We start from the raw sequence: 25,043 nt of genomic DNA, 5'->3' as shown, positions 1-25,043 counted from the left end.
GTTATATTAATACAGGACACTTTAGCTGGGGATCCCTGGACCCTCTTTTAAGCTACCACCAAACTTTAGAGTGTCCCTTCTGTAACTTTTCCTTGAAATCCATGAGCCAAGGACTCAGTCCGATTTTCGGAGTAAGCACGTTCTAGTTTCTAGGAACTTGAACACGCTCGAAATACAGGTTAGGGTGTGGCTCTCTATTTTCTCTTAAGTCCTGCTTTGTTTCCTTCTCCTTTCAAATTCTTTATCTGATCATTGTTCTACTAGCTTAAGTGTGGATATCCGAGTATTGCCTATATATGGAAGATAGGGGCATATTATCAAGAAAGGGCGTTACATTATCGCCGCTTTTATCGGCAGGAAACTGTCGATAAAGCGGCGATAATGGGCTTGATAATATGCTCTATGGAATTCCAATCGAAGCCCATGTTACATGTCTTTACATCTAACATGGGCTTCGATTGGAATTTATAGAGCATATTATCAAGCCCATTATCGCTGCTTTATCGACAGTTTCCTGCCGATAAAAGCGGCGATAATGTAATGCCCTTTCTTGATAATATGCCCCATAGTTCTTCTAAGGGTAGGAAAAATATAGGGGCATATTACCAACGTTTAGCGATATTTACCGCTAACGATGCTTAGCAACAAATTTTTTAACGCTAAGCATCGCTGGAAATTATCGCAGAGATAACTTGCTATTAGCAAGGTTTATCTCAGAAGTGAAAAAAATCCTCGGGCTAACTGCCAATTGAGAGATTATCTCTGGAAAACCAACGATAATCTCTCGAAGTTTGGCGTTAGCTTGATAATAGGGGCTCGCAAACTTAGCCATGATATCCACCTTCCATAGGATATCATGGCTAAGTCAGGAAAATACCAGGTGTAAAAAAAGCAGTGCTAACCGCGGTTAGCGCTGCTTTTTTTATCACTAACAGGGTTAGCAAAATCCTTGATAATAGGAGAAATGTCGCTTAACAACATTTCTCCTATTATTTTTCTCTGGAACGCCCCCTTTGCATCTCATTAGAGATGCAAGGGGAAGCTTAGAGAAAAAGGGTGCTAACATGCGAATTTGCGTGTTAGCACCCTGTTGCTAATAGGGAGATAATTTTATCTCCGCTTTCTTGGCTTTTAAAGCCAAAAAATCAGAGATAAATCCCTTGATAATATACCCCAATATAATTCCCCAAATAATGGATAGGAAGATGCAGTCATTGAGGTCAGCTGGCATATTTTGACTAATTTATCATGATGAACATACTAGCGATTTACTGCTTTCTATCCTTCGTTGATATGTCTGACGTACCAAACAGCATTAAAAAATAAAATGACAATCACCATTGTAGGCAGAAAAGGGTAAGTACATCCTACTCTGTGTTCACACAGACACTTAAACACAAGAAGATGACCTACACAAATCAAAGCAATGGGAGAACTCCATGTGATCTCAGACCCAGCTCTACCCCAGGCCTACACCTTCATCATTAAGCCTTTTACTCATGCGTCGTTCTGTAAAATAGGCAAACATCAAAAAGCAAGAAGATACCCAATCATGGGAAATAGAGAAACCGATTCCGGGAGAAAAAAAACTTTAGCCACTAAATTTAACATGAATTTTTACTACCCTTGTTTCTACAAAAAATAGATTAGCAGTGGCACTCAAGGATGGCAAAAATAATTATGCCAAGTGGTGATTTTACATCATTGTGTATATCTGACTACCATGTTATGACCATCTGCTGTATTGTTGTTTGTTAAGATTATCACCCCCACGTGTGCCATAGTTCCTCCATATGTATCTTGCTTCTACAAATAAAGGATAAACACAGAGAATGGATGCAAACTGTACAAATTCTGCTCTATCTTAATCTTACATCTGTGTAGATATCAGTCCCCCACACCACAGCTTCATGACTCTGGCATCCTTCTGGGCAAATAACTCTAGAATGAGACAGTGAGAGAGAGAGAAAAAGAAGGTAATGCAGAGAGAGAGAGAGAGAATTCATCAGAATCAATTAACATTGTGCGCACTGAAGAACTTTATAACTTTATATCATGTTCAATAGGTAAGGTACTCTGACTCACAAACGTAACTGATGTAATACTATTGCGGACGTGAGATTTTGATCGATTATCTGATCACCCTAATTCTTATCTCACTTAAGTCCCTTTTGGATCGATTATTGACTGTCATTGAGTAAAAGGCAAACCCTACATAAGTCAAATCAACCCCAAAGACAGACGCAACTCTAAAGAACCACTTACTACGGAAAAGTTTTAAAGATTTATTATAAAGCCAAAATCAGTTGCAAGTATAAACACCTCAATATAATGTTCAAAAGATACACAGGTAATAGGATGAACATAAACTCTCTGAGAGATCTCAATCGACAGAAGAAAACCACTAAAACCAATTCAAAAATCAGTAAGTTGAATATCATTGACACAAAATGGATCTTAAGCGTCATTTACAGAATAGAAAAGAATCAGGTTAAGCTGACCCTACACTAGCCTAGGTGACATCCCTACTTAACAGGTTCTTTACCTAAAAAGGTGTCAGCCGTTGGACTTCCGAAGAGGCTCAATCTCTTAGTCTCAGATGGAAACCTATTTCGTGTAGCAGTACCCTTTCTGCCTACCCATCCGCTCTCTAAGGGTCCTCAGGCCATCTGCTCTACCTCCTCCCCGGGGTGCTGTACCTAATACAAAATCACAATGTGGGTGGAACGCCCCTTGAGACGCCCACCACGTACACAATTCATGTGGTCTCGTTTCTGGTTTTTTCCATAGTTTCGTTTCTTCGGATCGTCTGTTTAAGTTGACCTTGCTTCCAAGGCGCCGTCTCCAGTGTGCCGGTACCCCCATGACATTCCGGTTGACTCCTCCGGACCCGAGCCTATCTCCTCAAACAGAGCTCTATTCATCAAGCTTTTGATTGGTACCCCCCTCGCACCTGCAAACAGACACTTCGAAGCAGGGCCCCAAATTCCAGGCTCCCCTTATCGGCCTAGGCCGTAAAACTTCGACCAGCATTGGCAATTTATTTTAACGAGGCTTTTGACTTTTAGCTCACACGTGCAGATCAAAGACAACCCTTTATCTCTCCTGGCCTACTAAATTATGTGCAGTAGTCTATACTCTGTGAACCCTTATTTCTTAACTTAAAATAATATTCTAACACACCACTCTTGTTATAAAAACACTCATATAAAATACAGCCTTTAACATATATGTAAGCAAAATCATTGGATAATACTGAATCCATGCTACGTGAAAGATGCAATGTTACATTTCGTTCTTACACAGTGCCATGTGGTCTGCACGTTTCTTCATTTTACATTTACATCCTTCTTCATTTAGCAGCTACATAACATGGAACCGGATTAACACATCTAATATTTCTAAGCATTTCCACACATTTCTACATTAGCCCATACTCTATAGGGGCTCCCTTATTGCTAATAAAACACTCGTGAGTAAATACGGATACATTTCTCATCTCTCAAGTTATATTAGTTGACTTTACGCCATGGGCTTGTACATACGGCATATACATACTTTTTCATTCAAATTGCGCTCTCTCACTATCCAAGAACCTTTGAGATGCATTTTACTGTTACTTGTTTCAATTAATCAATCTTAGTTTTTGTCTGGGTTGCTACTTAATGAGTTTCTGAACCATATTTTTCCAGCCTATACATTTACTTTATGCATTCGCCACAGATGGCATACTTCGAAGTGAAAACAAGCTATGAAGACACAATTATTTCCAGGGTGGTTAGAACCTATGTACAGGGGTATAAGCTTCTCCGTTATTAAGCATCAAACAGTGCCCACCACAAGTTACATAAGACAGACAGCATTCAATTACTATCCAATGCTCTCCTTTATCATCATAAGGGGTGTGGTACCAGAATGTGATTATACTACTGATTATTGATCCCCAGAATATCGACCTACAAGAATATTATGGATAGAATAACGAGGGACAAAATATCGAAAGGTACTTGTGTGTAGGGAAGAATACATTTACTATTTCTAACTTCACATCTATGTACCTTTAAGATAAATATACCACCAAGTTACAAATATATGGAGTTAGGCCTAGAAATTCTATACTTATGTACATGTCACTATCAGGGTTTCAATGGTATGCCTTTTTTTCAAATGCTATCTAGATTTTATTACAAGACCAAAGGCTACCATTATGCATATTTCTTTTAATGCTAACTTCAAACAGCCACTTAGAAGCAATACTTCATGAAGTGAAATAGATCTAGAATAGAGTCTTCCAGATGTACAATAGCCATGCACATTGGATAGGCTGCCTCTTTTAAATGTGGCTCCGGGCAGAAAAGTACATTTTCTCTTCACTTTCATGTATGACCTGTATCTTTTAGAATGGGCAACTACATGTGTATGTATGTTTTCTCAACCTAATTTGTATACCTTTTTTAATAGACTTGCGCCCTTTTCAACTTAATTTGTATACCTTTCTGAATAGACTTGTGACTCTTTGACCTTGAATGTATCCTTAATCTCGGCTCACATCTAACCGATTTTGAATTTATGGAGATCCTGCACCTCTCCCACCTCCGCCCTCATCCCCGACCTCAACCTGCATATTCCCCCCATCACGGGCTACCCCGAAATACAGAATAATTGAGAACTCCAATAACATAAATCAATAAATATCTTTTTTTTTTTAACTTTACCCCTCTCGCTATGGTTCAGCAAACAGCATTTAATCGGGTCTCTTCCCAGCACTTCATCAATGCACATCAGGAGGAAATCCGAGGAAAGTACCTTAGAAACAGCCACATACACAGCACACGGAGAATGCTGCAGTCAAATCCAAGGCAAGCAACAACTCTGGGAGCTGGGAAAAGACCCTCAGCACTACCCTAATTTAATTCCGGAGGCGGCCAGAGGAAACTACTATATAAAAGTGTCCCAGGCAAGGCCTCCATAACATAACTACCCCTGGTTGCTAATTAAATTGTTTCCCGGGCAACCCCCTGTAGTTTAGAGGGTGTCTGGGCATCACAGTAAATCAACAGCTGATCGCGCGTGAATATATCTGAAGTCAGGAACTCTGGCAATTGAACGCTCCCGTGATCAGCTGCTGACTGAGACCGCAAGTACCCAAAAGCTATTTTTACACCAAAAACCCCACTTTACAGTAAAGGAGAAAAAAAATTGAAAGACCTGATGCAACAAAGCCTTAATTTACTTAAGCTCATCTAACAAAGCCCAATTTACATAAGCTCCTCTGAACCTTACTAATAAGTCAGGTCGCCTGCTTCAAAGCCATCTATATATATTAATAAGTACTACAACCCATAAAGGAGTGTAGAATCTAACATGTCTGTGGTATAATCAGATGATCTTGAGATACCTATCACTGACATGCACAAAACACTCAACCAGGTCATGTCAACCAAAAGACCATTAATTGACGAAGAATAGGGCACTATTGAAAACCCAGAAAGACCAAAACAGGGAATACAATAAAAAAGGGACAAAAGATTAAAGAAAAACAACAACATTGAAAGAACAAGCCCGATGAGCACATTTGGGAGATCTAAGCAACTCAAAAACCTGGGGAGGTCTACGCACCTCATCATATAAAGGAGGTCTAAGCACCTCAAAATATAGGGGAGGTTTACTCACTCCTAAGTATCAGGTGTTCTAGGCGACACAACCTATCAAGGTGTCCAAAGTGGCACTCATTATCTAAGTGCTCTTCATAATACACAACATCTTGAAATTGAAACACAGGGGGGCCAAAACATGAACCCATTGGATGAATACATCTTTGACCTAGACCAGGATGATCTAGACTTTGAGATTCCCTTATCAGAGAAAGAGCTCCCTTCGTCTTCTAAAGAAATTATAGCCAACCCACTGGGTAGGAGATGTTCTCTCCACATAATGAATATATGACGTAATCCCGCATACCATCCGCATACCATCAGTCCACAAAAAAATCCCGCAGGTACTATAAGTCCGCAAAATAAAAGAACGAAAACTTTTAGAATGAATATGCCTTTAGCACGCATGCCTTTACAACGATAAGGCATGCATGTTAAAGGTATACTCGTTGTAAAAGATGTAAAGGTAAGTAAAAGTACATTACCCTACACTACACTACCCTACACTCTAATGTAAAACCCAGCACGACCCCCCAACACTACCAAAACTACCATAAAGCACTTTACTTCCCTACACAAACACTACAACACTACCCTAAACCCTACAACACTACCCCTGCATGACCCTACACTACAACATTACCCAAAACCCTAAAACACTACACCCCAGCATGACCCTACACTACGCAAACACTACAACACTACCCTAAACCCTAAAACACTACCCCCAGCATGACCCTACACTACGCAAACACTACAACACTACCCTAATCCCTAAAACACTACCCCCAGCATGACCCTACACTACGCAAACACTACAACACTACCCTAAACCCTAAAACACTACCCCCAGCATGACCCTACACTACGCAAACACTACAACACTACCCTAAACCCTAAAACACTACCCCCAGCATGACCGTACACTACGCAAACACTACAACACTACCCTAAACCCTAAAACACTACCACCAGCATAACCCTACACTACGCAAACACTACATCACTACCCTAAACCCTAAAACACTACCCCCAGCATGACCCTACACTACACAAACACTACAACACTACCATAAACCCTAAAACACTACCCCCAGCATGACCCTACACTACGCAAACACTACAACACTACCCTAAACCCTAAAACACTACCCCCAGCATGACCCTACACTACGCAAACACTACAACACAACCCTAAACCCTATAACACTTCCCCCAGCACGCCCCTTCACTAAACAACCACCACAACTCTACACTACACTAACACAATACTACACTACACAACACTACACTACACAATCACTAACCAACGAAAAAATAAACTAAAACCCACTTACCTCTCTCGTCATCGTGGTTTTCACAACGCAAATGCATTTACCATACATTCCTTTAAAACGTAATTCGTTGTAAAGGCAAGCGTGATAAATGCACATGCGTTTTGAAATAATGCGGGATAATGGTATGCGAGGTCAATGACCATGCGGGATAATGGTATGCGGACTGAAAGTCTGCGGGATAAAAAATGCGGGATAATGGCTGCAAACCCCACATAATATCAGACACCCGGGGAGCTCAGAAAGGTGGCTCCAAGATCACTTAACCAAATTCATAAAAATATAGATTAGGAATCCCCTAGAAAGAGAAACACAAAAAATACTAAGGACAAAATGTCCCAGACCAGTGGTTCAAGAAAAGGTATGCCTGATACCCAACCTTGACCCAGAATTAAATTCCTATTCAAACTCGGTACAGACCCCAGGAAGGGCATGGAAAGGTCACTGATGACCTGCCAGGATTGCATGCTTCACATTTTAGGCCCACTGACTAGAATAATTGATATGGCGGAAGACAGCCACATTAATGGTACACTGTTAGACTTAGATCTACTAAGAGGATGGAGTCAGAAAATCTTGATCCTATTGGGGAACTCGAATGCAGGGATAAATACAGAGCGATGAAGAGTAGTCCTTACCAAGCTCAACACTAAGCTGAGCGACATGGCTTACCAAGAACCCTAAGCAAACCCCAAATAACTCCTATTCAGAGAGGACACAATCAGGACCTTAGGCAAATATGTTGCAACCTTCACAGCCCTAGACAAGGCTCAGAACAGCATGCATTGGGTATTCAACCCTAGTGTTTTTGCCAGGGCCGAGAGAAGGGGCCGCTCTACCGGCCGTTCCTACCAAAGGCTCTTCTACAGACAACAAGGCTTTGGTTGACCTTACTAGGTGACTATCACCCTACCAATCTACCCCCAGAGAGAAAGACCCTGCCACTCTAGAGGATTCAGAGCACACGGACAAGACTCCAGTAATTTCCAGAGCGAGTACTAACAACCCTCATTCTTCTTTTTTCCCGGGAAAGGTGGGAGGTCGAAATAGATTCTTTTCACAGACTTGGAAAACAATTACATAAGACCCCTTTAGAAGCCATTCAAGGCTTTAAAATTGAATTTTCAAAAACACCCACACAATCCTCACCCCTAGGAAACCTAGTATGGGCCACAGAACAACAGAAAATTGTAGAGGAAGAGGTAATGTCCATGATAGAGAAAGGAGCAAATATAGAAGTACCATGGGATCATATGAAAATAAAAGGCAAGGGTTGGAGACCAGTCATCAACCTGAGACAATTGAACAAATCTCTCATCCACAGACCCTTCAACATGGAGGCTATCCACCTCCAGAGAGACATGCTTCTATAAAAGGACTGGCTAGAGAAGTTGAACTTGAAAGATACTACTTCACAATCCCCAGAGTTCCAACCATACCTCCAAATTAAATGGAACTGTTGACTGTTCCAATTCCAAGCTCTCCTCTTTGGGCTATCCTCTGCTCCCTGGTGACATTGTCATTATGTCCCAGCACCACTCTCAGATTCTTCAAGTCCTGAATATAGCTGGAAATCTCTTAGAGAGCCTTGGCTTAATAATAAACAAAGGAAAATCCATCACAACTCCCTCAAAATCATTGGAATTCTTGGGATTCACAGTAGACACAATAAAATTGCTTTTGCTACTACCCAAGAAGAAAATCACGAAAATTTGCAAAGAAATACAACTTTTATTAAAGTGATACCTTTTGTCCCTAAGAGAACTAGCCAGACTCCTTGGCCTCCTATCTTCCTCTATCCAAGCTATCTTCCTGGACCTTTACATTATCGAGCCCTTCAAAGAGTGAAGGATAAAAGCCCTCTGTGCTGGACTATGGTACGGAGACAAAGTAACCCTAGACCTCGAGGCCAAATTAGATGCCTGGAATGGCAAAGCCATTTTTGGAAACTCCCCAGAATTCATTGTAGAGTCAGATGTGAGCCTTCATGGCTGGGGAGCATGCTTACAGAATCAAAGCAAGAGAGGTCTATGGCCCGATACAGAGAGCTCACACCACATAAACTACCTAGAATTAACTACTGGCTTTTACGCTCTAATGAGCTTCCAACATTCCCTACAAGGCAGATCGGTTATTCTAATAATGGACAATGTACCGGCTGTGGCATAAATAAATCAATTTGGGGGTATAAATACCTCAGACGTATCGAAGCTAGCCAAAAAACTCTGGATGTTCTGTCTAGAATACAAGATAGCCCTAAAAGAAGAATACTTACCGGGAAAAGGCAACATCACTGCAGACTGTAATTCAAGGCTCCTCCAAGTCCACAGCGACTGGAAACTCAATCTGAAAGCCATCAGAACTTTAAATCAGTTCTGGGGCCCTGTGGAAGTAGATCTTTTTGCAAGCAGACTGACATTCCAACCGCAGAAATATTTCAGCTTGATGACAGACTGCGGGGCTCAAGCAGTTGATGCCTTTTTCCAACCATGGAAAGGAGTTCAAACATACGCATTTCCCTATTTACAATTATCCTCCAGAAACTGAAACAAGACCAATGCTCTTTAGTACTAATAACCCCTTACTGGCCCTCCCAGGCGTGGTTTCCAATGAGCTTGGAATTAGCCTGCAAAATACCCTTTCTACTTCCTGCTGCAGAAGGCCTTTTAAGAGACCTAGACGGAAGGGAACATCCCTTAGTCTAGACAGGGACTTTGAACTTTCCTCCTTGGAAAATGTCAAGATATCTAATGAGGTAATAGACCTTTGAGACAAGCTACTATACTCCTCCAAGAGTCGTGAGCTACTGGAACCCACTATAGAAACAATGGCATCTGGAGAACTTGGGTATGCTGATGGCTGGAGAAGAATTTGGTTTCCATGAGGCTCCTATCGTACATGAAGCAAACTTTTTTTTGTTGAATATGAGAGATGAATTACTTACAGATCAATTAATTGCTACATTTTAGCTATTTAAGCAGGCCACGCTCTAATAAATTGCAAGACTATAGGGAAAAATGCCATAAAATGCAAAGTTATGAAAAGTATCAGACTAAGGTGACCACCTGAATCTAAATACAAAACCCTATGGGATGTTAAGTTACTACTAGACCGTTTTTACTACCTGGCCTGAGAACACATACCTAGATAAGAAGAGATTTTCTATAAAACTAGTCTCTCTACTCGGCTTAATATCATGCCATAGAGTATCAGAGGTTAAACCCTTCCCTGCTGATGGCGAGCTGAGCTCGTCATGGCACACAGTGCTCGTGTGCTGATGACGAGCTCAGCTCGTCATCACACCCACCCCCTAAAATCCGTCTGCTGACGTCATTTCAGTGAAACCGAAACTGAAATGAGCCAAGAGGCTCATTTCAGTTTCCCTTTCTATGTGCTCAGGGGGCTATCTCAGCCCCGTGAGCATGTAAAAATACGAGAGAGGTATCGTTAGAAAGGGAGGAATCTCCCCTTACCAATGGTACCACTACCCAGTGGATCCCTGCTTGGGGATTGCCACAGGAGGGTGAAACTAGACACCCGGGGGCTTCCTAGGAGGTATGGCTTGCGTGGACCCCCCACTATTCCCTTACCCAGAATCCCTTGCAAACCTCTATTTTAGCTGAAAAAATCAATTTTTTCACACATTTTTGTGTGGGAAAGTGTGGCATCACCAGGCTCACACAAATTTCCTACCACTCAGCGCTCCTCCAGGTCTCCTGATAAAGATGGTGCCTCACTTGTGTGGGAGGCGCAAGTACCTGCAAGCGGCAAGGGCCCAAACGTAGTGAGGCAACATCAAAATTGCCTATTTCAAAACCACTTGGATTTGTAAGGGGGGTCAACTGGGCTTTTGGTCCCCTGCTCGGCAGCCATAAAGGGAAACCTACCAAACCTACACATTTCTGCAAAGTAGACACCCAGGGGCTTCCAGGGAGGTATGGCTTGTGTGGATTCCCCAACGTTTCCTCACCCAGAATTCCCTGCAAACCTCAATTTCAGCTGAAAAATTCACTTTTTCACACATTTTTGGTTGGGAAAGTGTGGCATCACTGGGCTCACACAAATTTCTTACCACTCAGCCTTCCCCCAGGTCTCCCAATAAAAATGGTGCCTCACTTGTGTGGGAGGCCCAAGTACCCGCGACAGGCAAGAGCCCCAAACGTAGTGAGGCGACATCAAAATTGCCTATCTCAAAACCACCTGCTTTTGCAAAGGGGGTCACCTGGGTTTTTGGCCCCGTGCTCGGCGGCCATCTAGGGAAATTCCACGCAGATTCCAACACTTTTCACCACAGAAATGTGGGGAAAATATGTCTTTTTTGACAATTTCTAAGGTTTGCAAGGGATTCTGGGTAACATAACCTGGTGGTAGGCAGTCAAGTCACCCCAAACTGGACTCCCTAGGGTGTCTAGTTTATAAAAATGTATAGGTTTGCCAGGTTTCCCTGGGTGCCGGCAGAGCTAGGGTTAAAAAACGACAGCTACACACTTCGCAAAAAAAGGGTACATTTTCATTGTGAAATTGTGGTGTACTCACGTTGGGTTTTGAACCCTTTCCGGTCGTGGACACTATGCCTACCCACACAAGTGAGGTACCATTTTTATCGGGAGACTTAGGGTAATTCAGATTTGTAAAGTAACTGTTAATACCTATTCAGTTTTGATGCATTTCTGCCTTCCAAATGAAAGACATTGTGCAAAAAAGAAGTCATTTGGAAAAATGACAAATAATTATCATGCTAGTATGAGTATTCCCAATTTTGAAAATGTGCAAATATGTACTGTTTCTAAACTCTATAATTTGTACCCATTTCAGAAGTACATAGGTGTCTTTTCTACCGATTTTTCCATATATACATTTTCACTCAATAATTGCTGAATACCCGGTACATAAGAAAAAGCCCATGCAAAATGCTACTCAGTTTTTGACTCTGGGTTCGTCTTGTTCTTGGTGAACCTACAAGTCATATATATCTCCACAACCAGGAAGGTCCAGCAGATGTAACGGTATATTGCTTTCAAAGAGCTGTCATATTTACAAGAAGTTGCAGGTGAAAACATTGACACAAAAGGCTGATTTTTTCAACTAATTTTCAATTCTTCCAATATTTAACTGCTAGTTTCTATAAAGAAACCTTGATGGATTTACACAAATGACCCGTTACTGAATTCATTATTTTGTCTACTTTTCTAAAATGTATAGCTTTCCAGGAGCCATTATTGCTTTCATACTCATTTTTACCATTAACTGAAAGGAGGTTGAAAGCACTAAAAATAGCAAAAATAGGCTATGTCCAAGAAAAATGCCCAAACTGTGTAAAAAATGTTGGTTTTCTGACAAAAGTCTGTCATTCCCTAAAATCTGGGAAAATGGTGATTTCAGCCCCGCAACCCCTTTTTTGATAACATTTGCAGGAAAAAACCCAGACGCTTTCATTTGCATCCCGTTTTTCCCATTTCCTCCCCCCCAAAAAATGTTGCAGTATTTTGGCTAATTTCTGGGACCCCCTCCAGGGGAATCCACAAACCCTGGGTACCTTTAGAATCCCCATGATGTTGGAAGAAAAGGACGCAAATTTGGCGTGGATACCTTATGTGGTCAAAAAGTTACAGGGGCCTAAGTGCGCACTACCCCAAATAGCCAAAAAAGGCTTAGCATGGGGGGGGGGAGTCCTAGCAGAGAAGGGGTTAAAGCACTAGAAGTAAATAACAGTGTCTATGAAGCCTTTGATATCAATTTTGAGAATATTAAGATAACTAAGACTATGTCACATACAATTTTCTACCCAAAGTTTATAGCATGCAAAAAACTTTGTGTGGTAGATTGTATGACAGAATATGATGCAAGAATGAGCAAACATTGTGCAAATGGTGTTAACCAATACTTATCTCTTTTGTGAAACCCTTCAAACCCATTACATCAGCTTCTATAGCAGGGGGGTTAAATATACAAAGCAATCAGCTGGTATTGACCTAAAAAGGTTCCAGGCACACTCAATAGGGGGCGCTATGGCTAGCGAATCATTTTATGAAAAGGGGTAAACTAGATCACATTCTTATAGCAGCTGATTGGTCAAATTCTAACACTTTTGCTAAACAGTATTGTAAACCTATTAAACAAATGTCAGACGTAGTGTTACTAAACCACCAGCATGCATAATGGTAGCCTCTGGTCTTGTAATGAAATTGTGATTCTCCTAATAACATAACAAGAGAAGCTGGTTTTCATTAAAGACCCAGAGTCTAACATTATTCCACCCTCCCCCTCCGGATGGATGATAAATAAATTACTTAATTTATGATATAACCTTTATTCAATGTATTGTTAAAAATTTCATACAAACTTTATTCAATATATAGTTGAAAGTTTCATACAACCTTTTTTCAACAAATTGTTAAAAATATCTTATAATTTGGACGCTTTGATATTACACCTTTCTCAGTTACATGACAACGGAGCATTTATACTCTTTCTTATTTCAGATAACTTCACATAACTGGTTCATCTATACTGCTGTTTCTGTAGGTTCAGAAAGAATTAACTCTGTGTCCTCTTCATTCAACTTTCATTGTTTCTATCCGTTGGAATGCACAGAAAAAAACATAGAGAAGAAAGAAGAAACTTAAAGAAAATGTTATATAGACAAAGACTTGCCTCATTGCCTCGCATTTAAAAGAGGCAGCTTATCCTATATGAATGGCTATTGTACATTTGGAAGATTCTATTCTAGATCTTTTTCACTTTATGATGTATTGCTTCTAAGTGACTGCTTGAAGTTAGCATTAAAAGAACTGGACATAATGTTAGCCCTTGTGTCTTTAATCAAAATCCAGATTCTCTTGTCATGCTATTAGAGAATTGCAATTTTAAGTTACAATTTTGAAAATGCCACTTTTAGAATGGTAACTTTCAAACCCAGATGTGTATCCGAGAATACTAAGTGCACTACGTACAAGTCACCTAAAAATAAGTAGACATAAACTTAATGCGCCAAATGTACAAATATTTACAAATGAAAACAGTTTTTAAACTTTTTAAACCACAGATCAATCACTGCATTCAGTCTTTCAGAAGCTGATCAGGCGTGAAGAATTATTCAAGCTGCTTTTATTTTGGTAAGTTGCAGATGAAATCAAGTTCATGAAAGGAACTCAAAAATGCTTAAATGTCAGCAAGATGATCAGCAAAGTGATTTCCCCCAATGTATTTCGGGCTTTTTCACTAGCTCTCCATCAGGTGAATCTAAAAACATTAACGTATAAGTCAATAACAGTAACTGCTAATGAATCATACAGTATCAAAGATGAGTGAAAAATAACAAAGCTCATTGGAGGGCAAGGCAAATGTACTTGATGTTGACAGGCTGAAAAACCATAGAAGAAAAACCAAGGATAACCAAAGTGCTAAAAAAAGTGAAGTAAAATGCACGAAAAAGGAGCTGATATAAATGCGGTATCAAGGTTTTTAAACAAAAGAAACCGACGTGCCGTAACATGCTTGAACAAAAACTGTTGCCCACGTGCATCAAGACCATCTCACAAACATGCGATGGTATAGTGAATTTTGAAATACAAGCAAGTATGATGAGTCAGCGCACCTCTAACGATAAGAGTCAATCCAACAACACGGTATAAAAAACCCTCAGCTGTACTACACAAAAATCATCAAGAACGGGCACAACGCGGGACATCGTGCAAGACATTAATTTATTTTACAAAGGGTTGCTCATGCCTTACCGGGTCGCAAGATCGTACTGTCATGATGCCAAGAAACTGTGGTCCCAGATGCAAAGAATGCACAAAGCGAGTAAATCTGTGTACGTTGCTCTGAGTTATTTAAACAAGTGCCGGTCATTACGTGCCTAACGTGCATAGTGGCTATAGAGATGGGACTAAACGTAAACTGTTGTGTTCGGTGAACAAATTAATAAAGTTAACCCGACGAAAAAAAACACGCATGCAGGGTGAAGATATTAAATCAATCAAAAAGCGGTAAAGCATGAAATCAACAAGACTTATGTTGAAAACATAAACCAATGTGAAAATTAAATGGAGACAAATAGAAAAGGTTGCATCATCCCTACAGCAACATATGGGACTAACATAATGGGAAACAATGATTAACTAACACAATAATACCCAAACCATAGGGTGAATGCCTGAGCTAATACAATGCGGTACCTATCTAATTATTAACAAACACAATGATACCCAAGCCATATGTAGAATGTTGCCATTTTCCTGTCCTAACTATTGTGTGCCTACAGCCTGTTCCTGGGTCACATGAGTGGGTGTAGCTGGCAGTTGGACTTTGTATATTCCTCCCAAACAGTCACTCAATAGAGGGATTAGGTGTGCGTGGATGGGCCATCACTGGCAGGATGGGGGGCAGAGATGGGCGCAGCAATACTTCCAACTGAAAGGCTGTCCCTTGCCTTCGCACAAAGGACTTATACCTACTGCATTGTTTATGCAGCTAGCATAAAGACAGGGTAGAGAAGGAAGGAAACTCCAAGCACTTCAAAGGAAATTATATGGGAAAGTTCTGCTACTTCAAAGATGGTACCAGGTTTAAAAATAGGATCCTCAGATCCACTCTTCAGTTCACTTTCTGGACCTGTAAAAGGACTCTCAGAGGACTGCTTGCTGTTGTGGCCACCTGTGCACTTCAGAAGGATTATTTGCTACATCTGGAAGGAGTGCTTCCTTGCCTGAAGCCTGCCTTGAACACACAGAGGTCTGACCAGCTGTTTGAGCCATGTTCCACTTCTTGAACCTAGGACTACCAAAGTAATTCAAAGGGTTAGCTGGCTGGACTCCTTATCAGAGCCTCAGGGACAGAAAAGGCTCCAACCATTTTGAACTCGCACATTGACCCAGCCTGAGTACGTCCTAAACCCCCCCACAAGTGGTGCCCCTCCAGTCCTCTGTCCTGGTGGTGGTTTTAAATGTCCTCAGATATATTAAATCCAAACGTTGGGACATTACATCTATCTCTGTGTTCTAGAAGCCATTTTCTTTGTGTTGTCCTATTTATATTTTGTGCCCTGTGTAGTAAGCATTGCCTCATTTTGAGTATTGACATCAAGAAGCGTAAATTATAGAAAGTTGTGGAGTAAGCACTTGTTTGTATTTCTCTATGTAGAATTCAAGGACTTTACACATTCTGTCTCATGGGAAGATCCTGTCATCTAATCATTAGTTAGTAGTGCACAAGTAGCAGTTTCAATTACATGATCAACTTCCCATTCACTGAATAAAAGTCTGCTAAAAATGTTTGGATTTTATCATTATATGCTCCAACTGGAGTCTGTCCAGAAGCTCGTGTCTGTCGAAACAACAATTTGTTTATTGTTTTGCTTGCATACTGGCTATTTTTGTATACAATGTATGTTATACTTTTAGGTTTCCTTGAGGTGTGTTTCATTTTACACTCTCACCTATGTAGGTCCATCCCTGGCCTCTCATACCAGTTTGGTATATCTCAAAGAGAGAATCACCATCACCGGTACCCAACCCTCAAATATACAGAATGTGGTGGGAGGGGAATACAAATATATGGAGGCCTTGAAAGGCTGGGGTCCTTGCATCCCCCAAGTGCAAGGAACTTTGGTTATTCATTCCCACCATACCTGCATATGGGGGTAGCACAGGACTCTTTCTCTTAAATCCACCACACATTTACCAAGTATGGGGGGATTTCGCCTTCATATTGACCAAGTTCATGGAGGATTTTGCCCTCATATTTAACATGTGTAGGGGAATTTGATTACACTTCTCAACATGGCCCTATAGGTGGAGACTAGGGTCCCTTACCCTGTGCATTGCCTAAGAATGGGGGCACATTTGCATCCTTCTCCCCATGCCTTGCCCAAGGTCAGAGGAGAATTAGGCACTCTTCTTACTTTGCCTATGGGTGAGGTAGTTGTTGCTAAAGATAATGCTAACAGATACCCTACTACTGCAAGAAGATTGTGCCACATTGCAGAGGAGCAAGGAAACTCAGACCTGTGTCAGCGCATGTTCTGAATTGCAAAGATGGTGGTTAGGCAGCTGAAATCTGTCCTCCCAATTGGGGAGAAAATATTTTGGAGGACTACAATGAATGGGGAAGCTCAAACCTGCCCCAGCACCCGGACTGGTATTGTCTGAGGAACTAGGGTAGTTTTGAACTGCCCCGTTCCTCATCGCACCAAAATACCATTTTGTCCATCAAGGAGTAGGATAACTCAGAGCTACCTCTGCACCGTGTTGCTAATGCTGAATAGTTCACAGTGGTGGCTTACAGCTACCCTTGGGCAAGGCTGGGATGAGGAAACATATTGCCCTGGACTTGGTGAAAGGCAGGGAGAATGGAGATACACATCACCCCGCCCCTTGTACAAAGTGGGGTGATTAAAAAAAATTACATGGCATGTTCTTGGGTGACACGTGTTAAAGCTCTTGAATCTAGGGGTGACAAAAGAAACTAAAATCCTGGCCCTTGTGACTGGCAGGGGAGGAAAAGCTGCAAAATATCCTGCTGTACCATTGTGGAAAAAAGGAGAGTTCACATACCGCAAATATTAAATGAAAGTCTGAAACCGTTAAACAAAGCAAGGGATGAGACCTAGGGCACTCCCTTTCTGTCACTGGGCAAGAGGGGGGGGGGGGTGGTTACAACTCATATTGCTTCCCCATCCAATAGAAAATAAAAGAAAATGTGATGCTACTCTGGGCGAAGGCCTTACCTTTGTGTGACTGGTTCAGAGGGATCTTCTATTGTGACTGGATTATCATCAATCTTCAGTGTAGCAGCTGCCACTGCTCACCTCTGCAGATATACCTGGTCACTCTGTCTTTCTAGCAAGTCTGTATCTTCTGTGTCTACTGATCATGATATTGTGGAGAAGTGTGGCTCAATGGTTAGAGCGGCAGACCCTGATGCAGAGGTCTGGCCTGGGACCAGGGTTCAATTCCCGCCTCGGCGGATCTTGGGCTCAATTTCCTCAGACCTGATAATTCTCGCCTCGGTGCCTATGTGGGTCCCACTCTGCAACTCTGGGCAATAGCTTGCTTAATCTCCTCAACGGCCCCAACAATGCTGGGATGCCTGGCTTCACCTTGGGGGTGCCCAGGAGTGGACATTTCACAGGCAAAAGCCAGGAAGGGTTCCACGGCGGTGATAGAATTCACTTTTCGATGCCCTAATTACCCTATGATAATGTGCGAGTTAGCATCATATGACTAACTAATGTAGTTCGTATATGCACTTATGCTGAATTTCTATTCTCATTCATTGCCTATATTCAAATGTATGTGTGATCATATTAGTTTCTTAGCTTAGCCTGTGTGCCACCATTTTGCGTGAACCCTCAGTGCCTGTGGGCCCTGCTCGCTCATATGCCCCTCCCGCAGGAATACAGAAATGTACTAAGACAGCAGTTTTCGTTTCTCAGCTTACTGTGGCCGAAACTAACAAGTCTCTTTATCAGTAATGTTCTCATGCCCAGAGACGCCGAAGCCTAGCTCCATGGCCTTGAGTAGAGATAATAATGTATCCCTTGCAGGTGCAGATGCCTGCTGTATGAGAGCATTGTACACTGGTCTGAGGCTCGGTAATTTTCCACAAGGGGCGTACCCCTCGTTACTGTATTGCATTATAATGTATTGCTGTGATGCAGAGAGTCAGTCCTCTCGTTCGCACTCCTAGGAGTGAGGTCGGACAGGGCCCTCTCATATGAGTGTTGTTTGGCCTAATAAAGACTTTTGTTTATTCTTCTCCACTGTCCGGCTGACTTCCTATATGGTAATTATAGGCAAGTGCGGTAAGTCACTCGGGTGGATTTGAGCCACGCTTATCAGATGGCGCCCGAATAGGGACCCCGCGATAAGGATCTTTCTCACCCGTAAGTGGGTAGCAGAAGACCGGGGACCCGCTGGTCGGCACGGTGGGCCCGGGTACCCATCTGATGCCGAGCTTGGTTCTCGCAGCGCTGCCCCACCCTGCTGATCGGGAGAGGTCCCGGTTCGGATCTTACGCCGGGGTCCAGAAGGCGGAACTTGAAGCTGACTGTGTTGGTCTTGGCAGCCAGAGGTGGAGAACGGTAGAGGTCGGTGCCGCCTACGGAAGGTGAGTGGTCCACCTGTGATTGTTGCAAGAACGGGAGTGTTCCGGGAGACTAGAGTGTCTCTGATGGTTTGAGGAGCCGGTGTGCTCCTGGGGCTAGTGTGCTCCGGGGAACTCAGAGTACGAGTTGGTGCTCTGACAGACTTGACGAGGTTGGGGACGCATTTAGAGGTAATTGTTTGTAGCGATCCGACCGAATGGTACTGTGGTGAAGGCGTGGCTCATTGTGGGTAGACTCCGGTACTTACCCTGAACTCCTAGTGTGGTGGTTCAGTGGAGGTGATACCTGGGTTTCCCGCGGTAAAGCGCGCAGTGATCCATAGTGCCGCACGGGTGGCGGATCTGTTCCCCGTCCTCAGAACAGTTAGTGTACTGTTCGGTCTGCGGTAGAGTCCAGGTTCCCCAGGACTTGGTCGACGGGCCTTGTCCCATTTGGTAACACGTGTTTGGAGGTATTGTATTTGTGTATGTGTAGGTTTTTCCGATGTATGTCTAGATGTGTGTGTGAACGAGCTCGAGTTTTGTGATTCAAGGTAACGTAGTTTGTGGAGAAGTGCTACTTTTACATCAAAGTAAAGATGCCGTGTTTTAGCAAGTTACGATGTTTTGGATGCTGTTGTCGACCCTCAGATACTAGACTGGCCGAGAGCCAACCTGCACCCCCTGAAGGGACACCGAGTTTTGATATGTATGTCAAACATGGACTGGTCCCGATTTTGTTTGGTACTTTGTGGCATCGGTACACTGCTGATAATGTGGATTTACAATGGCCTTTGACGGGTTCTTTTGATGAAGCTAAGCTGGATTATTTGCAAGACAAACTGTTTGCTAGGCGTAGCCGTCAGAGTATGTTTGATTCTTTGCGAGTGTGGCAGAAAGAGGCCAGGAAGCGCAAGTTGAGAGATGAGAAAGAGGCTTATAAAAAATCCACCCAGACTATGGCGCAGAAAGCGAGGGAACAGGTGGGGAATGAGAATGCGCTACGTATGGAGCGCGCAGATAGACTTTGCAGGTTGAAAGAAAATAAAAGTTATGTAGTGCGAGAGGACGACCCAGATGAGATGGAGGACATTTTGAATGCCCGACCCCCTCCCCCTTATGCCCCACAGCCCTTGTATCCCTCCTTGCCACTTTCGGCCCCTAGTAGTGCCGTTCCGGGTCCTTCAGCAAGTGCCCCCCAATTATCCTCGCCCTCGACACCCCTTGTTTCTCTACTCCAGACCACTTCACCTGCACCCTCACCATTTTCTTTAGCACTCCCTACTGTTTCAGCTAGTACCACCCCCAGTCAGGAGATGCTAACGCCGAGTCGAGGCGCAGGTAGCGGATTACTCTCGCAGGTACGGAAGTTGCTTACGCGTTCTACGGTTGGTTTAGATGAAAAGAGTATGGTGGCTAATCAGGCATGTCAGTGGGCCAGGAATAATATCTATTCGTTCGAAGATATTTGGTCCACCATGAAAGATTTTGAGCCCTTGATTCAGCAGCACGCTTTGTGGCACATGTCCAATGTATTGATACCGCTATGGGAGCAGGGATATGGAGGTGTGGCTCCGGCGGTTTTGCGAGATATACAGGCTGGAGCATATAGAACGAACACAGGGGTGAAAGAAGTGATGAGTAGTCTGCGTGCGCTATTGCAATACAGGAATGAATTACCCTCTGCTGGTACACCCCACTTCCCAGGTCTCCACCCAATGCGCGAGGTGCACCCTATTTTTCACCCCGAGGTCCCCGAGTTGTTAGACCCGGTCACGAAGGCTGTTACAAGGAACAGAATCGATGCACATTTTCAGGAGCAATGGGTGTATACGCCATGGAAGAGAAGTGAGGTGTTGTCATTGAAGGCCCAGCTACCGGATTCTAGAAAGAATCCGACGGCCTATTACAAAGAGCTTACGGAAGCGGCGTCCTCTACTGTGATGACGTTGGCCGATGTTGAATTGTTTTTCGGGCTTTTGGTCCCGGTTGATGTGTGGCGGCAAGTGAAAGGTGCAGATCATACGGAGGAGTTGGGAGGTACATGGCAGGAGTTGCAGGATTGGGATAAGGAGCGTAAGCCAGGAGAGAAGCCGAAGGCTGAAATATTAGCTTTACCAGGGCGCATAATAAAGTATATGCACTCCCTCATCCCCCCGAAAAAGGTAGATTGGGACAAGTTGACGGCTTGTAAGCAGAAAAAGGATGAAGCGGTCTCCGATTTTTTTACGAGGTTTGAGGAGACGTTTATGGATTACAGCGGTCAGGATGTGTCACAAGATGGCGGACTGCGGCTTTTTGTTAATAGGTTTGTTACGAACTTATTGCCCGAAATATCCGCTAGATTGCAAGCGTCGGAGAGTACATGGACAACGTCCTCTCCTTCGGGTATCCTCAGCATGGCACAGTATTATGAACACAGGGAAAATGAGAGTAAGGACAAGCAGGAAAAGAAGGCTAAGGATTTGAAGACGAGAGTTTTGTTACAGCAAGTGGCTAGAGGAAGGGGGAGAGGTGCAGCGCCGAGTCGGCAGGGCGGTTTTGGGAGAGGTGAGAGTAGGGAAAGGCTGGGTCCGAATCAGTGCGCCAAGTGTAAGCAGGAAGGGCATTGGTGGCGAGATTGCCCACTGCTCCAGTCAGGTGCCGGCCCTGGACGAGGAAGAGGACGAGGTAGTGGTGATTTTGGGAGACAGGCTGCGCGATCAGAAGGAGGCGGGAGACCGGGGGGCAATTACTTTGACAACAGGGCAGATAGACAACAGTCGCAGAGGGACGGTGGCCAGTACTACAACGATGATTACTCAGTGGACGATTTGACAGGGTTCTCCCACAACTAGGACAGCGTAGGACAGAGCATGGGACCGGTACTTATGGAAGTTGATCAGAGGGGACCTTATGTCGAAGCTGACTTAATGGGGTCCCAACAGAAATTTCTAGTGGATACGGGTGCAATGAAAAGTTCAGTGGCTCGTTCTCGGGTCCCAGGGGCGGCTCTGTCTGGCAAGAATAACATCTCCGTGGGTTTTGCAGGAACTCCGGTGATTAGCCCCATTTCTAAACCTCTTACGTTGACGATTGGCCCTTTTACTGTTGATTCACCGTTTCTATTGACATCCAATTGTGGGGAGAATTTGTTGGGCCTGGATTTATTGAAAAGGTTGCACGCCACCATCTATTGTTCTCCAGATGGCGTCTACCTTACTCTGGGCCCGAACGTTGCTCGCCCATTCCAGTGTTTTTCGAAAGACGATCCATTACCTCCTGAATTCCAAGGTATACTCGACAGTCTGTGGGCTGTCAATGATACGGATGTAGGTAAAATGGACATTGCTCCAGTGACAATAAGAGTGAAGGTGGGAGCGAAATTGCCCCGAGTTCCACAGTACAGGATTCCTAGGGAGGGGGAGAAGGCCCTGTTGCAAATAATACAAGATTTAATACGGTCTGGTGTAGTGGAAGAGACTGATTCGAATATATGCAACAGCCCTATTTTACCTATCCTCAAAAGACGGTCACCCGAAGCTACTGATAATACTCCTGATGTTTATAGATTTGTGATTGATTTGCGACATGTAAACAGGGTAGTGGAGCCACAGTACCCGGTGGTCTCGGACATTACAACAATATTGACAATGATACCACCTTCGGCTAAATATTTCTCTGTCCTAGATTTGAAAAATGCTTTCTTCAGTATACCAGTACATGAAGAGAGCAGATACCTCTTCGGATTCTCATTGGCTGGCCGAAGCTTCCGCTTTAAAAGAATTCCTCAGGGGTACACTGAGAGTCCGAGTATCTATAGTCAAGCGCTGAAGACACAATTGGATGAGCTGGAACTTCCACCTGGCAACGTCATGTTGCAGTATGTGGATGATATCCTAATAGCATCGGATGACGAACAGGGTTGTCGGGATGCTACTGTAAAATTACTCCATCATCTGGCTGCGAGGGGGCATAAAGTGTACCTTCCAAAATTTCAATACTGTCGAACGGAGGTCACCTATCTCGGTCACCTCCTTTCGAAAGTGGGGAGGAGATTGACGCCAGAGCGCATAAAGGCGATCACTAACATGCAGGTCCCTAACACGCAGCGAGAGGTGCGCGCGTTCTTAGGCATAACATCGTATTGTCGTCAGTGGATACCTAATTATGCGTTACTAACAAAACCCCTATTGTATCTGACTACCAAAGAAGTGCGCGAACCCCTACCCTGGACCCCTGCATGTCAAGAAGCGTTTGAGTCATTAAAAACGTCTTTGTGTTCTGCGCCAGTTCTTGGAACACCTGATTATCAGAAGCCTTTTGTTCTTTATGTGCACGAGGCGGAAGGTTGCGCGTTGTCTGTCTTAACTCAGTGTTTTGGGGGGAAGCAGAGACCGTGTGCATACTTCTCTGCAATGCTCGATAATGTGGCAAGAGCGCTGCCGAGCTGTCTGAGAGCCACGGCGGCTGCTGCGGTCTCTATAAGACAATCGGCAGGGCTCGTGCTGGGATCAGACCTCACAGTAATGGTACCGCATGCTGTGGACATTTTACTGAACAGAACACAGACGCAGCATTTAACAAGTGCTCGTCTGACGGGTTACGAAATGACTCTTTTTGCACCCCATGTAACGATTAAAAGGTGTGCTACACTGAACCCCGCCACCCTGTTACCTATCCCTACAGACACAGATACAAAAGACGATGACATACATGATTGTCTGTACAGGACTGAAGAAGAGACAAAGGGCAGGGTGGATCTGACAGACAGGCCCTTGGAGGAACCAGATGGGGAATTGTATGTCGATGGATCCTGTTTTAAATTACCAGACGGTACATCGACAGCAGCATATGCGATAACGACATTACAGACGGTGGTGGAGACTTCTAGAATACCTTACAATTCTGCCCAGGCTGCTGAGATTATTGCCTTACTGAGAGCATCAGGTAGCAGACACTCTGAAGCCGTTGCCGGAGGGGCCTGGACACACCATCCACCCAGGGGACTGGGTTGTGGTGCGACGATACCAGCGGAAGTCTTGTCTAGAGCCAAGGTGGTCAGAGCCGCGTCAGGTGCTCCTCACCACGCGCACGGCGCTTCGGATCGACGGCAGGAAAGCGTGGACACACGCCTCACACGTAAAGCGAGTCCCGCTTCCGTTACCCTATGACAAATGGGTCCAGGATGGCATCGCTGATCAAGAGCACGAGTCTATACCAAGGTATGCTCCTTTCTCGGATGCTTCACTGATTGGAGAAGAGCGTAGCGGAATAGAAAATTCAGTGAGCTCTACTACTCCCCTTGCTACTAGTGAAGAAACATCAGAAAGTCCAGCGTTTGCCGCAGATACACCTGTTTTGTTCACGGATCCTGAAGTGCCAGGGAGCACTCGCTATAATTTGAGGCCCCGAACAAGAATTAACAAATAACAGTGCTGAAAATGATGGACTAGACATCGGAAGAAGGGCTTAGTGGATTTCCTGAATAAGATGATTTAGTGGTAGGGATGGACTTATAAGAGCCCTGGTGTTTAGCCGAAGATTGTGTCCTTTGAGACTATAGAGTGGTGCGGGGCCCGAATTACGTGCTCCCCTTGTTTCTGAATTGTTGATCAACATCGATGGAATTAGGTATGGACGGTAAAAGCCTGCCTGTGAGGCTTTGAAGGACACAGGGAGAAGATCCCTTTTTAAGGGTTGAAGAACCCCTCTGGCCGGTTGAGGATTGTCTGGGACTATTTTTTTAGTTGTAGTGTGTTTTTTTTTTTTTTTTTTGATTTTTGGTACTAAGATTATTTAGAATGTATCCTTTTGGACGGCCCATTCCTGATGAGGAGCAGCCCTTTGCAGCTTCCCCGAGACCTGAGCCTGATTCCCCTTGGTTGGCCCTTCCCCGAAAGGGAAAGATAGTGGTTATAATAATTATTCTGATTGCCTTTCTAGTGACTCTTGGAATATTGTTCTTTTTAGATAAACATTATCCTGT

The 25,043-nt window shown here is 43.6% G+C and overlaps 1 protein-coding gene across 1 annotated transcript in view; it reads right to left on the bottom strand.

Annotated features, from left to right (window-relative positions):
* Positions 1–25,043, bottom strand: part of LOC147747769 (uncharacterized) — an 802,967-nt gene that overhangs the window by 242,215 nt on the left and 535,709 nt on the right. Inside the window, exon 49 of the mRNA XM_086926120.1 lies at positions 1,875–1,941. Coding sequence (XP_086782246.1) covers positions 1,875–1,941 — 67 coding nt within the window. The remainder of the gene's footprint in view (positions 1–1,874; positions 1,942–25,043) is intronic.

This window comes from Lissotriton vulgaris, chromosome 1_1 (assembly GCF_964263255.1).
Source record: "Lissotriton vulgaris chromosome 1_1, aLisVul1.2, whole genome shotgun sequence".
Lineage (NCBI taxonomy): Eukaryota > Metazoa > Chordata > Amphibia > Caudata > Salamandridae > Lissotriton > Lissotriton vulgaris.
Note: the sequence above shows the minus strand (reverse complement) of the source record. Positions and strands in the feature narration are given on the sequence as shown.